Below are 14650 nucleotides of genomic sequence, written 5' to 3'. Positions count from 1 at the left end.
GCATGCAACTGTTTCTTTGCAGCACGACGGCACGCGCGTTGAATGTAACGTTCACGGCGCTTGGCGCGTTCTCGCAACAAGATTTACGCAAGATTTTGCATTTACTCTGTTACGTAGCGAACGTCTCTAGACGACCTATTTTAAGCTGCATTTTAGCCACAGCGCCCTCTAAGGTCACAACATACGATAGGTCACAGATTTCGGTGTCACACCAGCAATGAGCCATTTGAGAATTGGAAGAGTCGACTCTTATTGTTCAGCTGAAAAATTCTCATCACTAGCCTGTCGCAGAGATCGACTGCGCATGCGAGTAATCATCCAATAAGCTTCTAGATCTGAAATTACTCTTGCCTGGTTCCTCCTCCTTAAAGAGGAACTCGGAGCCGCCGCATACTAGCGCACTAAAGAGCGCGTGAGAACAGCACGAGCTGCGCTGCTGTGTGTACTGTTTAGTGCGCGAGTAAGCGGTTTACACGGAGAGACGCTTTACGTGGCAATAAGTCCGGGCGTGACATCTTCTTCTGAGGAATGTAACTGTTCTTCCCTCCTTTATTAAAGCTCATTCAGCTGGAGGGCATTTGAGAGTCTTCATGTGGAGCATGTGGCAGGTTTTATTGGCTGCGTTTCTTCCATGCTTCATCTTTGCTTATGAAGTGGACTGGGAAAAGCTGCAGGGTCTCGCCAGAGCAAAGGTGGAGGTGAGGTGAATCAAGTCTATTCTGTAATCAGTTGTTTATCTGTATTTAGTTATTTATCTAATCATTTACACTGCATGAATGTGATGATGTGTGTGATGATGAGTGTGATGATGAGTGTGATGTGTGAATATGAGTGTGATCATGAGTGTGATGTTTGATGACGAGTGTTTTTCCCCGTTATTTTTTAGTTCCTCTTCGAAAATGTAATCTATTTTATTCCAAACCACATGCTTTTACAGATCTTCACAAATATTCATATTCCGCATTCGGATATAATTATAAATGTAAATAAATATAATTAACTAACTCGAATTTAACAGCTGTTTTAGTTTGAAGAGTTTTTAATAGAAAGAAAGCTTCAACTGAGAAGCCGATTTAAAGTTGAGGGCTGCCAGATTGATTGATTTTACTCCCTGTTTATTGTGTATGTACCTCAATGTGTGATTTTTTTTTTTTTTTTTTTAACTCTAATAGGTTGGAATATGTCTCTGCAGACAGTATTAGGGAGTGAATTTGACAGTTAAAGACTTCCCTGCTACAGATCTTTTGAGCACTTATGCTTTCATTTATCTCCACCTGTAACTCTGATAAATGGAAACCAAATACATTTAACATTTTTCATGGCAGCAGGATTATCCAAATCTGATGAAATGTATATTATCTGGAAATGTATATTATCCAAGCGATGAAACGCGAAACCTTGTTTGAAAGCCAAAACAGTCGCCTCCCTTTCCTTGTATCACCTGCAGACTGATTTTACATACTGTATGTGACCTGGTTTCTTCTGAAAAAGTCTTTGTGTGTTTTAGAAAACACTAATGTAATATGACACCTAACAATGATGCTCAGTAGACAGTGTGCAGCTTTATGTGAGAGTTAAAGCTAATCATGTCTATCCTTTTATCTATTCTTCAAAATGTCCATTCATCCATCAATTTATTCATTCATCATTTTGTAATTAATCTGTCATAATGTTCATCCATTTTTATTTCCACTTATTTATCCTTCCCTTGTTATGTAATTCATATCATTCTGTCCATCCATATTTATGTTCATCGATCCATCATTGTCATCGATCCACTGTCGTTATGTTCAACTATCTTTGTCCACCAATCCATTCATGAGTGGATTGATATAATGATAATTATATGATGATCCATCCATCCATTATCCATTTATCAATACCTCCATCATTTTGAAATGTATCTTTCATTATGTCCATCCATCCATAAGTATGCCCATCATTTCCATCCATCCATCCATCCATCCATCCATCCATAAGTATGCCCATCATTTCCATCCATCCATCCATCCATCCATCCATCCATCCATCCATAAGTATGCCCATCATTATTTCCATCCATCCATCCATCCATCCATCCATAAGTATGCCCATCATTTCAATCCATCTATCCATCCATCCATCCATAAGTATGCCCATCATTTCCATCCATCCATCTATCCATCCATCCATCCATCCATCCATCCATCCATAAGTATGCCCATCATTTCCATCCATCCATCCATCTATCCATCCATCCATCCATAAGTATGCCCATCATTATTTCCATCCATCCATCCATCCATCCATAAGTATGCCCATCATTTCCATCCATCCATCCATCTATCCATCCATCCATCCATAAGTATGCCCATCATTTTTCCATCCATCCATCCATCCATCCATCCATCCATAAGTATGCCCATCATTTCCATCCATCCATCCATCCATCCATAAGTATGCCCATCATTATTTCCATCCATCCATCCATCCATAAGTATGCCCATCATTATGTACATCGATCCCCTAAAAAATATCTCTATCCATCCATCTATCCTTCCCTCTCTAAGCATTTTATTCTTTTCTTGGACACAGTGGATCTGGAGCTCATCTTGGAAATACACACTTCATGGTACACATTCACACCCACATTCAGGGCCAATTTAGCATAGTAGGTAGAACATGAGAAACTTCACACCTACAGTAATATAAACTCAGGACTGAACTGAGACCTCCGGAGCTGAGAGGTGGACCTCCTTTAAGCCCTGATTATTTTCTTATTGTCAATAATAATGTAAGTTTGATTACAGCCAATAAAAATGACACATTATATCCAGATTTTTTCCAGACAGCCACAGAATGAGCTTCAGTCCCAAGCTTTCTGCAAATCTTTACAAATCCTGTATAGAGAAGATGTAAAAGAAATATCTGTCTTTTCTTAGTGGCCATATTCCATATTGTGTTTCTTTCCAGAGTTGTGGAGGATGACAGCTGAATAGACTGAGGGAGGTGAGCTCACAATATTTTAACATTATTGTTGCATTCTAAAACATGCTGTAGGATGGGTCCTACAATTACTCTTATATAGGTCACTTTGTAGGTGAATTAGCATGTTTTTGTGTTCCTACTAGAAAAAAATGGTTTCATATGAACTGAAGGTGACTGTGAAACACTGTAATTAGTTTTGTGTGTTTTCCCTTTGCTCTCAGGTCAAGGCCTTCGTGACCCAAGACATCCCTCTGTAGTATCCTTCATCCAGTTCATAATACCAGTTCATTGAGCACTAATCATTGTTTTCTTCAGAGATCTGTTAGTCTATGCACATTGAGTGTATATAACAGGCACAAACTCCGATAGAACGCCAGTTGTAGTAGAAGTAGTAGTTGTAGTAATAGAAGCAGTAAGAGTAGCAGCAGTAAAAGTAGAGATAGGGTAAGGGGTTGTTTTGTTTATTGTAGTGAGGAAAAGAAAGCTGGAGGCAGGATTAGGAAACTCAAAAAGTGCATGATATTCTACTTTAATTTTCAGCGTTATTATATTAACGCCACACACAATGCTCTGTGTGCTCGTCTCTCTCTCCCTCCCCATCACTGAAACAAAGGACAAACATTACTACAATTAAGCACAGGTGTACAATCCTCACCGCTCATTTCCCTAGGCTCCACACACACACACACACACACACACACACACACACACACACACATGCACACATATATAATTAATCATCACTCTGCCATGTTTAAGACTTGACTATGTGCTTGTATGTTAAACGGTTAGCCTCAGCTGTTAGTTAGATTTCTCAGAACAATTTACCAGCTCATCTGAGAAATTTTGTCTTGTTTACCGTCACTGTATCTTTATAATGTTCATATAAATGGTTACACAGTTATTACAATAACTATTATTATTATTATTATTATTATTATTATTACTATTGTTTCCACATTTCTCCTCTCCTAAATTGATTTCTCACACATGTTATTTGCTCCTTGAGTCTGAGTTTTTCAGTCACAACTTGGTGATGAAGCACATCCCTGGTGCAGACCCCGAGCTCGTCCTCCTGAACCACTACTATGAGGAGCTGGATGTAAGTACAGCATCATACCATGGCTGTCGTGTTCTTCCTTCTGAGTTTTTTTTTTATTTTTTTTTATTAATTTATGTTTGCTATACCAGCAGTTTAGAGAGTAGTGCAGGATGTTCTAATACATCACTGTGTTTCTAGTAACAGCTCAGTCACAGACCTATACGGTGGATGTTGCACATAATCTAAGGATAATAATAATAACCAGAAAAGAACTTATAATCATTGAATTAATCAAAGTCTGAGATGTTTATATAACATTTATAACATTTAACAGGAAAGTCACACTCTCTGGTGTCATCCAGATGATCGATTCCTTTTTGACTCTCTCAAGGTTTCCTAATCATATCTCAGAGTTTTTAATCACTATCGTCACCTCATTATCGACTTGCTCATTAGCAATAATATTAATGTTAATGTCGCTTGTTAAGAGCTTTAGAGAAAAACTCCATGACCGGAAGAAACCCTGACAGGACTCAGAGGCAAAAGGAAACCGGTTCTTTTCTGGGCCATTTCTTTTCGGATAAATTTAAAAAAGACTTCTTATGTGGGAAATGCTTATTAGTGCTATAAATATAATGTACCTATAAATATAGTGTACTTATAAACTATAAATTTAGTGTACCTATAAATGGATATAAGTTTGAGAAGGATTCATTCTTTGTAAATAAGGAATGGTCATTTTTGATTATTATATGTATGATAAGAAATCTTGGGGATCTTGCTGAAGTATGAGTGGAATAACACACCTCAGGATGGTCAAAAACTGAAAACATGCAGGTGATAGACAGTAGCAAATAGCAAATTTCTAATGTCCATCAGTTTTGATTACACTTTTTTTTCATACTTATGGTAAATTATTCAATACACCTTTTTTGGTTTCTTTATACTTCACACAGATTGTCAGAGACATGTGCATTTAGCATCTAAATAAAACGCATGGTGTCAGCAGTTATGTACAGAAGCCCTAAGAGGTCATGCATTATTATATTTTTTCTTTCTTGTTTTAATTTTGTTTTAAAGCGATTTAAGTTTCTCATCATATCTCTAAATAATTAAAAATAATGCATGACCTTCTAGGACGGGCATCACCAAATGGCGGACCGCGGTCCGACTCCGGACCGAGTGACGGGTCTGCCCGGACTCGTTAAAATTCTAATATCATATTAAGCATCTCCTTATTATAATCTAACATTATAAGATTATATAAGCTCTTTGGTATTAATAAAAAGATAAATCTTTCGTTCATGTGCAGTTAATCTAGTTATTACGACAGGAGTGTCCTCAAAAGGAAAGCCAAAAACAGATTGTTTCTGTTCCATACTCCAGAGCAGAAGGTGGCAGTAATGCACCTAATTATGCTGGCAGGACAATTAAGATTCAAACTGCTGGCAGGACAGTTACATGCCCATTTCTCTCACTAGGCACGGAAGATGGAAAGGGAGTACCCGTTCCATCTTCCGTTCCTGGTGAGAGAAACGGAGAGAGGAAAAAGGGAGCTGCTCAAAGCTCTTCACTTTTCTTTTATTCAGTAAATTCTGCCTTGTTTTATTTTACCTGAAATGTTCTTTTGCCTAAGGTTCCTTTGTTATTAATGTAGTTAATGTTTAAAAAAGGGGCAGCTCAAAAGTCTGTTGTTTAATTTTTTTTCTTAAAGATTAAAAGCACTTTTATTTTATTTTTATTCAGAACATTCTGAATGTTTTACAGTACTTGAAATATAGGCCCTAAGTTCAGGCTGCACAAAGCTGTGTTTGCTCTTTTTATTTATTTTATTCAGAAGAAATTCAGTGTCTGTTGTCTGTTACTTGACATGTAGTAAAGACGACTACAGGATTCTTTTCCATTTAAGTGCCATTCAAGTTCAGACTTTGAAAACACTTGAAATCTAACAAATTATATAGAAATGTATGTGCGTTATTGATTTTATTAACATGAGGGTACACTATTTTAAGTGACAATATAAGATTCGGACCTTTGCTGGGAGGACATGTTAGTAACTGGACCTCTTTGAATTATAATTGAATACCCCTGCTCTAGGACTTCTGTAGTTATGAGTGAGGTTTAATCAGGGAATTCAATTGTGTTTATTTCATTTGGAAAAACAATAAATAAATCCAGTACAGTTTGGACCAAAAAGCACTGCTGTACATTTGAACTGAACAATATCCCACAACTCACTTGTTTCAGAGTGTATTGTGTGTAATCTGGGCTTCTCTTAACACTGACTCCAGCATTCCACTGATGAGTATTATGGCTGCATGTTAAAATTGGAAAAAATATCATGGTGTGAACTGTTTCAGTCTGAAACTGATGCTGCAGTGTCAGTGTGCCAGTGCTGGGGTTTACAAAGCTTTTCTAGCTGTTATGAAAAGGAAATTGCTCCAGATCAGATGATTTCCAGACAAATTCTTGGAGACTACGTCCAGGCTGACGCACGGATCGTTAAGAGGTTAACAAAACACGTATTTAAGGAAAACAGTGAGGAGAGAACAAGGTCATGCTGTAAAAGGTGAATATAGTCACTTTATCTTAAACGCAGCTTCTTGCTGGCGCCACCTGCTGGACAAAACCTCTGCCTGATCCTTCACATGTCCCCCAGACAGAAAAAAAGACTGATTGTTTTGTCACCGGGTCAAACGTTTTATTTATTTATTTACAAGAGATGACATTTTTTTCTGCATTGTTTTTTTTTTTTTTTGTATTTTCTGAGTACCTAATTGAATAAAATTGTGACTATAGTGCACTTTTAAACCCTCAACAGATCTCATTTCAAGATTTGTTCGACAGGATTCTCCAAAAATAAATACGAATATCATGGTTAGACCCTAATGCAGCACTTACTCTCCTATTCTTCTAGGAACTCTGTAGTCCAACCAAAATGTTTTAACCAGTCTATATTTTGAAGCTCTGTCTTTACTCTGACTCTTCTTCCCTCCTCTGGCTTTTTCTTTGCAGCGCATCCCGCTGTCACACATGACCCGTACGGACATCAACAGTCTTCTGGCTGACTTGGGTTTCTATAAAAAAGCACAAGCTGAAGATGAAGTGCCCGAGGAGTTTCGCTTCTCACCAGCTAAAGACAGCCCCTTTAAAGAGCATCACATTAGAAGAGAGAACAGTGAGGAGCCTGGGAAAGAGTCAGCACACAGAGATTTATAGTCTTTATATGAGAAAAGTTCATTAGACGCAGTAATGAAATCGGTATATTTTCCTCCAGACTCTGTGTGTATGTGTGTGTTCAGCTTTTTCAATATGAATGTAAACTCAGCTGCTGTTTATAGAGTCTAGTTTCTGCCCAGATAAGAACTAAATGATGCCCTAAACTGTAAAATCACCTGATTGGTTTTGGGCTGATGATCTGCGTTCTTACTGGTGTAAGAGTTTGGTCTCAATAATAGAGCTGCATCATAATACGACAAAGCAAAAAAATAAATATTTTTAACTGGAATAGCGTGTGTGTGTTTCAAACTTTCAGCATTCAAGCAAAAATTAAAGTGGTTTCTTAAAAGGTTTTAATATCATACTTCATATTAATTAGCAGTGTACAGAAATGCTAAGTGAACAATATTCCTCTGTGCAACAATATAAAACAAACAACGATCCAAGCCAACAAACTCTTTTTTTCTACACATATACAACAGGGTCTGATTTATAGTGTGGAACAGAAAAGTTTAGAGCATCACCTGCTGCTGAAGCTCATCAGTAATAACACTGTGGAAGTGCTGCAGATGGCAGCTGACCTGTCTGGAGAGAAAGATGGCGTGATTTCTCTCATCTCTGCTACGTAATGACGTAGAACAGAGAGCCAGCTATGAGAGAACGTCCTCTCCCAGTCAGTTACAGCAGGAGGATGGACTTCAGAAAATGACAACAAGAGTGGCTAAAAGTGATAGAATTACAACATCCTTTTGTGTTTTAATGCTATTTTTTATACAAGATACGAGAGACAGCTTATTAGCACATTAAATGAATTCTCAGATGCTTAAAATGAACATAGCGTTAACGCTGCCCTGTAAATCAGTCATTTTTTTCAATAAAATTATTTGCAGATTAAGCCAATAGTTAGAGACTCACTCAAGATATATTTTAAAAAGAAAATACAAAACTGTTTTTCACTCTTTGGGAAAGCCAAAACCAAATAAAAAACAAAAACCCACAAACCCAGGATACGCATGGCTGAAACATTTCCTTTTCCGTCTCTAGAATCCGGGTGAAAACGTGTGTGACTGATGAGCCATTTGTCATTTTTCCGCTAAATCTCCTTCAAAAGAATATTGAGAGAGTAAAGACAAAGTAAAATTCACGAGTGAAATGTAAGGCATAAATTAGACACAAAAAAAGAACACGCTGAAGTCTGTACACGAGTGTTTGGGCGTCTGTGAGGCTGCGCTGTGATGTGTGTGTGTGTGTGTGTGTGTGTAATCCCCATGCTAAAACAGTTCCTCTCCTACTATGGCGTGGAAGCCGGTCCTCGGATCAATCAGCATTTTTACTGCACAGTCTGCTTTAAATCAGCTGCAAAACAGAACTGTGATTCAAACTCGTTTGATGAATCGTTCTTGAGTGAATTTGATTGGATCATTATGGGGATGCCTCAGGCTTAGAAATAAAATAGACATCAGGTCATGACGGTTTCTGGGACTCTAAATAAAAACATTTTTTCTTGCCAAAACATGTTCATATTTCATTGTTACATAGAACTCTTTTTTAATGATTAACATTATTTTCCTTTCCCTTGACCTGGGATAGTTTCATCCTCGATTTGTTGCAGGTGAAACTTTGATAGAGCAAACAGTTCACTATTTAAAAAAAAAAAAAAAAAAAAAACCACAACAATGTGGTGGCGTTGAGGCTCGGGGTGTAAGTAAGCACTCAGTGATCCAAGTGTGCTCGACATGTCATCTCATATCTGCGCAGATGATTGACCAGCGACTGCACATAGGTGAAGACACACTTGGAGTCAGGCTTCTTGCCCATTATCATCATGTCCTCCACTTCCAACAGGGGCATACAGTTAGCAAAGGCCCTGAAAGATAGAGAACAAGGAATAATCAGATCAGAAAACATTCACACACAGAGAGACATACAGACACACACACACAGACACACACACTCAGATTCACAAACACAGACACACAGAGACACACACCCACACATACAGACAGACAGAGACACACACCCCCCACACACACATACAGACACACACACCCCCACATACATACAGACACACACACCCCCACATACATACAGACAGACACACACACACACACACAGACAGACACACACACCCCGTAGTGTGTGTTATATCCCAATAAATCAGTAGATGAGAATATTTACAGGTAGCTCATAACATGGCTCACTTTTGTGTAACCAAGCAACTCGACCTGAAGTGGAAACAGTTACAGCACTGAAGAGTAAATGAGTGTAAAGTAGCCGTCATATTAACAGCACTGTGCAGTGATTAATTCTGGTTAGGGCCAGGTGGAGACTCGCTTCATCCTGTAAATGACTCCTACAAAGTGAAATGAATTAGCTTTTCAGCTCCCTGGCAGAGAAACAGAGAAGAAAACGAGCTAATCCATGCCAAAAACCTTTGTCTCTTACATTTTCTGAAGCTGACAAATGAAAAACACTGATTTTTTTTATTTGTAGTGTTTGGTTTCTAAAACAGTATCTAAGGCAGATAAAGCCGCAGCAATCATTGATTCAGGATCTGTCTCTGTCACAGGTCCCAAACCAAGACCATGTTTGGGCGTCGGATCTCAGTGGCGTTTGCTTTCACAAGCACAGAGCCATGGTGAATGTGGCCAGACTCACGATATGACGGTATGTTGTTCGCCTAAACTGACAAACAAAACTCTGATAAAGTTCATCACATTCGGCTGCAGGAGCTGAAGTCATACGCAATGCAGCTCTGATTTACAAAGAGAGAACGCAGCAAAGGTACAGAACCGCAGGATTAAATCCAGAGGAATTTAGCGGTTTCCACATACTGAGCTCAATGTTCTTCTAGGTGAAGTCAGTGAGAAATGAAAAGCCACATCTGGCAACATGCTGATGCAGAGAGCAGGTGTGTGCGCGCAGGATAGTGGCCACGTGTATCCTGCTTTCATTCGCTGTGTGTGTGTTTGTGTGTGTACTCAAATTCACTCACTGACTATTTCCCTAGTGTCTACATCTGATAAGAACTTTCAAGTATTTCTTTTTTTATATTTACTATGGTGATAGTGTGTTAACTGGAATTGCTTTAAGAAAATAAAAGTCAGGTTTGTATGTGCGTGTGTGTGTGTGTTCTTTTTCTGTCTGATTTCATGCTACAGCTGGTACGAAACCTTTACAGTATATCTTTCTATTTGCATCAGTCAAAATTTCATGGTTTGTGTCATTTCTGTAAATAAATACACGATACAATAATGTGCTACTATTGTAAGAGTAGAAAGCTGACTGAGGAGGAGACTCTATGCTGAGAGACTAGAGGTGAACATCATCTGATCCTATTCCCAAACCTTTTTAACTGAATCATTACAAATCCACACATTTTAGATATTTGGTGCATCTAATGCTGCGTTCACACATCCAGTGATTTCATCTCTGCAAGTCTCCAGCTGCTGTATGATGAAGTCGACAGTGGGCGTGTTCTTTCTACTTGTTGCCATATTGATAAACAATGGGTGGCACAACTAGCATTCTAACTGACAACAAGTTGCTTTTCTTGCTGCTGAAATTAAACTTTCGGTCACTCCATATATGCATAAACTTTGCCGTGTTGCTGGTCACACCCACATCTAAACTCTAGCAGCTTCTGTCTCTCATGTCACGAGAAGTGAGAGGCTCTCATTTAAAATGTCTGGTGGATTTGTCGCTGTATGTGTGTCTTTAGCATTACTAAAAACACTTAATACAACCTATAGAAGAGTCCCAAATCCTTTCAGGCCAAGAATAAAGTATACAGTACGGGAAGTGATCTAAACCATGTTATGTATCTAAAAATAAATGAATAAAAATCCCCTTCATCATTACTGGTCAGTTGTTTCCTCAAAGGTTTTCTTGCCACTCTCACCGTTTTTTTGGATCAGTTTGGCCCTTAGAGGGAGTTTTTGGTTTTGACCAAGCCTTTCAGCACCAGGCCTCTGTAGAACTCCTGCAGGTACGTATACACACACTTCCAGTCAGGTTCACGAAGCCGTACCATGTCGTCCACGTCCAAAAGCTGGGGACAGTCGGCGAGCTTCCTGCTCGTGCATTCCATTGGCAGCAACAGCACATGATGCATATCGGGGGGAAAAAGAAAGATGGAAAGAAAGAAAGAAAGAAAGACAGACAGACAGAAAGACAGAAGAGAGAAAGAGAAACAAAAAAAGACGATATGGGAGCCGTGAACAGCCAACATTCAGGGTGAGACAGGAGACAGTCAGGAGAACAATACACACAAAAATAGAACAAACATTACATCTGTGTTGACTTACACTGTGATGTGATTTCATGCTTTATCATCATTCATACACACACACACACACACACACACACACACACACACACACACACACACACACACACACACACACACCAAAAAGTCAAATGGAGCATCAGTAACCATCCATTTCACTTTGTTGGTTATTTGAACTGTGGGCTTTTTGTCTTTCAGGACATGGAGATGCAGAAACTTTCACACCTTTGCTTGAACTCTCAGTGCAAAACAAACGTGGATCATAAAAGCAAAATTCCGTGTGAAAACACAGCTAGATTGAGCAACTCATCACATCATGCCAGTGAGATCGGATTCTTAAAGTGGATAGAGACATGCAGTGTTAGCTTGGTCTAGATGAACAGCCAGTCAACATAACTGCTTGTAAAAATCAAGCAACAGGAAAAGAAAAGAAAAGAAAAAAAAAGCAGGAACTCTAAGAGAGCTATTAAAAGAGCAAAATGTTTGAGGGACCCGATCAGTCAAACAAGAGATTGGCTAAACAAGGCTTATCTTGGGTTATTCATTAAAGTTTAGCTGGGAGTGTCTGGTTTAGTAAAGAAGAGCTGTAGGTCTTATTATGGCTCTGCGGAGAGGAGGGGCAGCGAGAAACGCAAACAAACCAGCAGAAATGAAATACTTTCCTTTTGTTTCAGCCAAGTCCGTGTGGCATGGAGGGAGGAGTTATGACGGAGGACAGGGAAGTAATCAGACAGTTTTCGTATGAATGTATTATTAGCTCACGATGAGGGCTGTACAGCTTCGATAGGATTAGAGGATTACAGGTTAGTGGCATCAGGAAACTTTTGTCCTACAAGAAGCACACTGCTACACACTCTGATCACGGAGCTACACGCGAAGAGGGATGTGCAGGAAGTCTAACACTGATACTGTTAATGACGACGTGTGTGTGTGTGGTAGTCTGGGAAAACCTGTTGGAGTGAATTCTGTAGCTGATTTCTTCTGCCAATTCTATACAATATTTACTCCAAAGCAAAACTCAACCTTGCTTAGACTTGATTAAAGTAGACTTCTTGTAAAGATCATGCTGGATTAGAAGCCACTCAAGTCTAGTGAAAGACGTCTAAAACCTTGCAAGCTAAATCAGAATGAATGGGAATAAAAAGACTTTAAAGTTGTTTGAAGCAGATTTGGTGTCCGTGGTATTGATTTCATTCATAGTAAAATCCTAATCATTTCCTTATTGACTTTCACAAAACAAAATCTTCATGTCTTAATCATCCAACTTTTCAACAATGTCAACAACAGCCACAATATAAAAATGTCCTTCACTTTACCAGAATTCAAGATTTTTCCTGATGAGAAGTTTTGAGACAAAATCTAAAAAAAAAAAATGCTGTCTAGTATTGTTAAGAGTGGAACAGTGCACCGTTGTGTGTTTAACAGTGACTCTTGTGCTATATTGGATATCTCTCACATATTGGATATTCTTTACTGTCCTGAAGGAATGCTCAAGTGTCCGAGAAGGCATATGATTGTGGTCTGGACACAGAGGAAATAAATTAACGTCATTAATAATAATAATAATGCTTGTGATGGTGGGGTATGGCGATCTGCGTTTAAGAGCTTTTCCGTACTTAATTTTTGTAAACAAGATTTTTTAGACAGTGGATTTCCCAGTCCTCCACACACACGCACGCACGCACACACACACACACAAAATAAAAAAGTGTAAAGTATTTTTATTGACAGCTTATTCATTAAATCTATATTGACTTATTTCCCAACATTATGCATTAGTGGTGAGAATGTATAACTGTATAGTGTGTGTGTGTGTGTGTGTGTGTGTGTGTGTGTGTGTGTGCACGCGCGTGTGCGTGTGTGTTAATTTCTCTACTCACTCTGCTGTTCTAAAGGCCACCTCAAAGTTCTGCCTGCGATTGCTTGGGCTCAGGTTGGAATAGTCAAAAGCCTCTGGGAAGAAGTTGTGCACCAGAGCACAGAAGGCCATCCCATCACTCCAGCTGGAGGAGAAGTTCTGAATATCCACATTCTGAGAGAACAGATAAAGGCAAGTGACCATGTAGCATTTTAGTTCCTGTTATCACTTGCGCTATAGCAGCTACAAACCTCACAAGACACAGCAGAAAAAAATCCAGTTCTGTCTCTGTCTCTTAAATCTGAGGAAATGCAGCTTTACAAATCCAGTGACACAAAACTTTTCCAAAGCACTGACAACAGATACGCCTTCCATAAACGTACAATAAATGTTTTCTTAACAAACTACAGCTTCACCATATCAGCAGTTAATCTGTTGATCAGTCACATTATGTGAAGCATCCATTCCTTTGAATTTGCTGTAACTATACAAACAAGAGTGTACTGATAGTGTTTTATGAAAAACATTTATTTATAATTATAACATTTATAAAGGTTTAGTGACGTTTCTGAGTTCCTCACTTCATAGCCGCGAGTCTTGGCTCTGCACCAGTCCAGCAGCATCTGTTTAATGGAGTTAGCGTTGGGGACACCAAAGCTGGTGGAGCGCTGGACCTTCACCTGTGCAACCGCTGAGTTGCTGCTGAGAGCAACCAAATAAAAACATGATTCATTACAATGTAGGTAATAGCAAATATAAACAAATTATTTCCTTTATAAATGTTTAAAGTACTTCTGAGAGAACAAAATTGTCAATAATGAGCTTAAACTCAACATCCATTAATTTTTTATCTTATCTGGGGAAAAAAAAGCTCACCCGCCGCCTTCCTTCTCAAGCTTCTCGATCATAGCTTTCCGGGCCTGTGAGGTGGAGGTTTTAGGCATCGTCTGAGCCCTCGTGATTTCCTTCTTACGCTCTGCTTGTCTGCGCTCCAGCGCCGCCAAGCTGCCTCCTCCACGTGAGGTGTCGTCCTCACGATCGAACACGCTGAGACCAAAATGACATTCACCATCGATCAATATAAAGTGATTTAAACATCTGAGTGCATGTAGCTGTATAACATTCAGCTGATTTGCATGAGGGCTGAGCTGACCTTCCGATCTTCTTGCTTGTACTGGAGGAGGACGAGGAGTAGCTGAAGGACTTTGTCTGCATGGTTCCTCCTGAAATGACATGTAGAGATGTGAAAAGGCTTTTATTTCAGGAGGAGAGAGAA

General features: G+C 39.1%; 2 protein-coding genes across 9 annotated transcripts in view; one reads left to right on the top strand and one right to left on the bottom strand.

The window, feature by feature from the left end:
- Positions 1–382: 382 nt before the first annotated feature.
- selenom (selenoprotein M) lies at positions 383–7517 on the top strand. 2 transcript variants are annotated; one of them, XM_027145608.2, is made up of 5 exons: positions 383–698; positions 2922–2988; positions 3189–3223; positions 3991–4069; positions 7025–7517. In XM_027145608.2, exons 1-5 carry the CDS (start codon positions 649–651, stop codon positions 7226–7228), a joined length of 435 nt encoding a protein of 144 aa, XP_027001409.1. In that variant the 5' UTR covers positions 383–648; the 3' UTR covers positions 7229–7517. The 2 variants fall into 2 exon arrangements, with proteins under 2 accessions (XP_027001409.1, XP_027001408.1); XM_027145607.2 differs by having other exon boundaries at positions 390–698; positions 2953–2988.
- Positions 7518–7564: 47 nt separating this feature from the next.
- Positions 7565–14650, bottom strand: part of smtnb (smoothelin b) — a 46815-nt gene continuing 39729 nt past the window's right edge. For 4 of the 7 annotated variants that reach the window (XM_027145598.2, XM_027145600.2, XM_027145604.2 and 1 more), the window contains 5 exons: positions 14528–14597; positions 14251–14421; positions 13956–14076; positions 13397–13548; positions 7565–9095 (listed from right to left, as the gene is read on the bottom strand). In XM_027145598.2, coding sequence (XP_027001399.2) covers positions 8942–9095; positions 13397–13548; positions 13956–14076; positions 14251–14421; positions 14528–14597 — 668 coding nt within the window. In that variant the 3' untranslated portion in view covers positions 7565–8941. Of the gene's footprint in view, positions 9096–11129; positions 11302–13396; positions 13549–13955; positions 14077–14250; positions 14422–14527; positions 14598–14650 lie in introns of all 7 variants that reach the window. The other 3 variants (XM_047818907.1, XM_027145601.2, XM_027145602.2) reach the window with 2 other exon arrangements.

Source organism: Tachysurus fulvidraco, chromosome 9, assembly GCF_022655615.1.
Source record: "Tachysurus fulvidraco isolate hzauxx_2018 chromosome 9, HZAU_PFXX_2.0, whole genome shotgun sequence".
Lineage (NCBI taxonomy): Eukaryota > Metazoa > Chordata > Actinopteri > Siluriformes > Bagridae > Tachysurus > Tachysurus fulvidraco.
The sequence above is the reverse complement of the archived record's forward strand: the minus strand, read 5'-3'. Positions and strand labels throughout refer to the sequence as shown.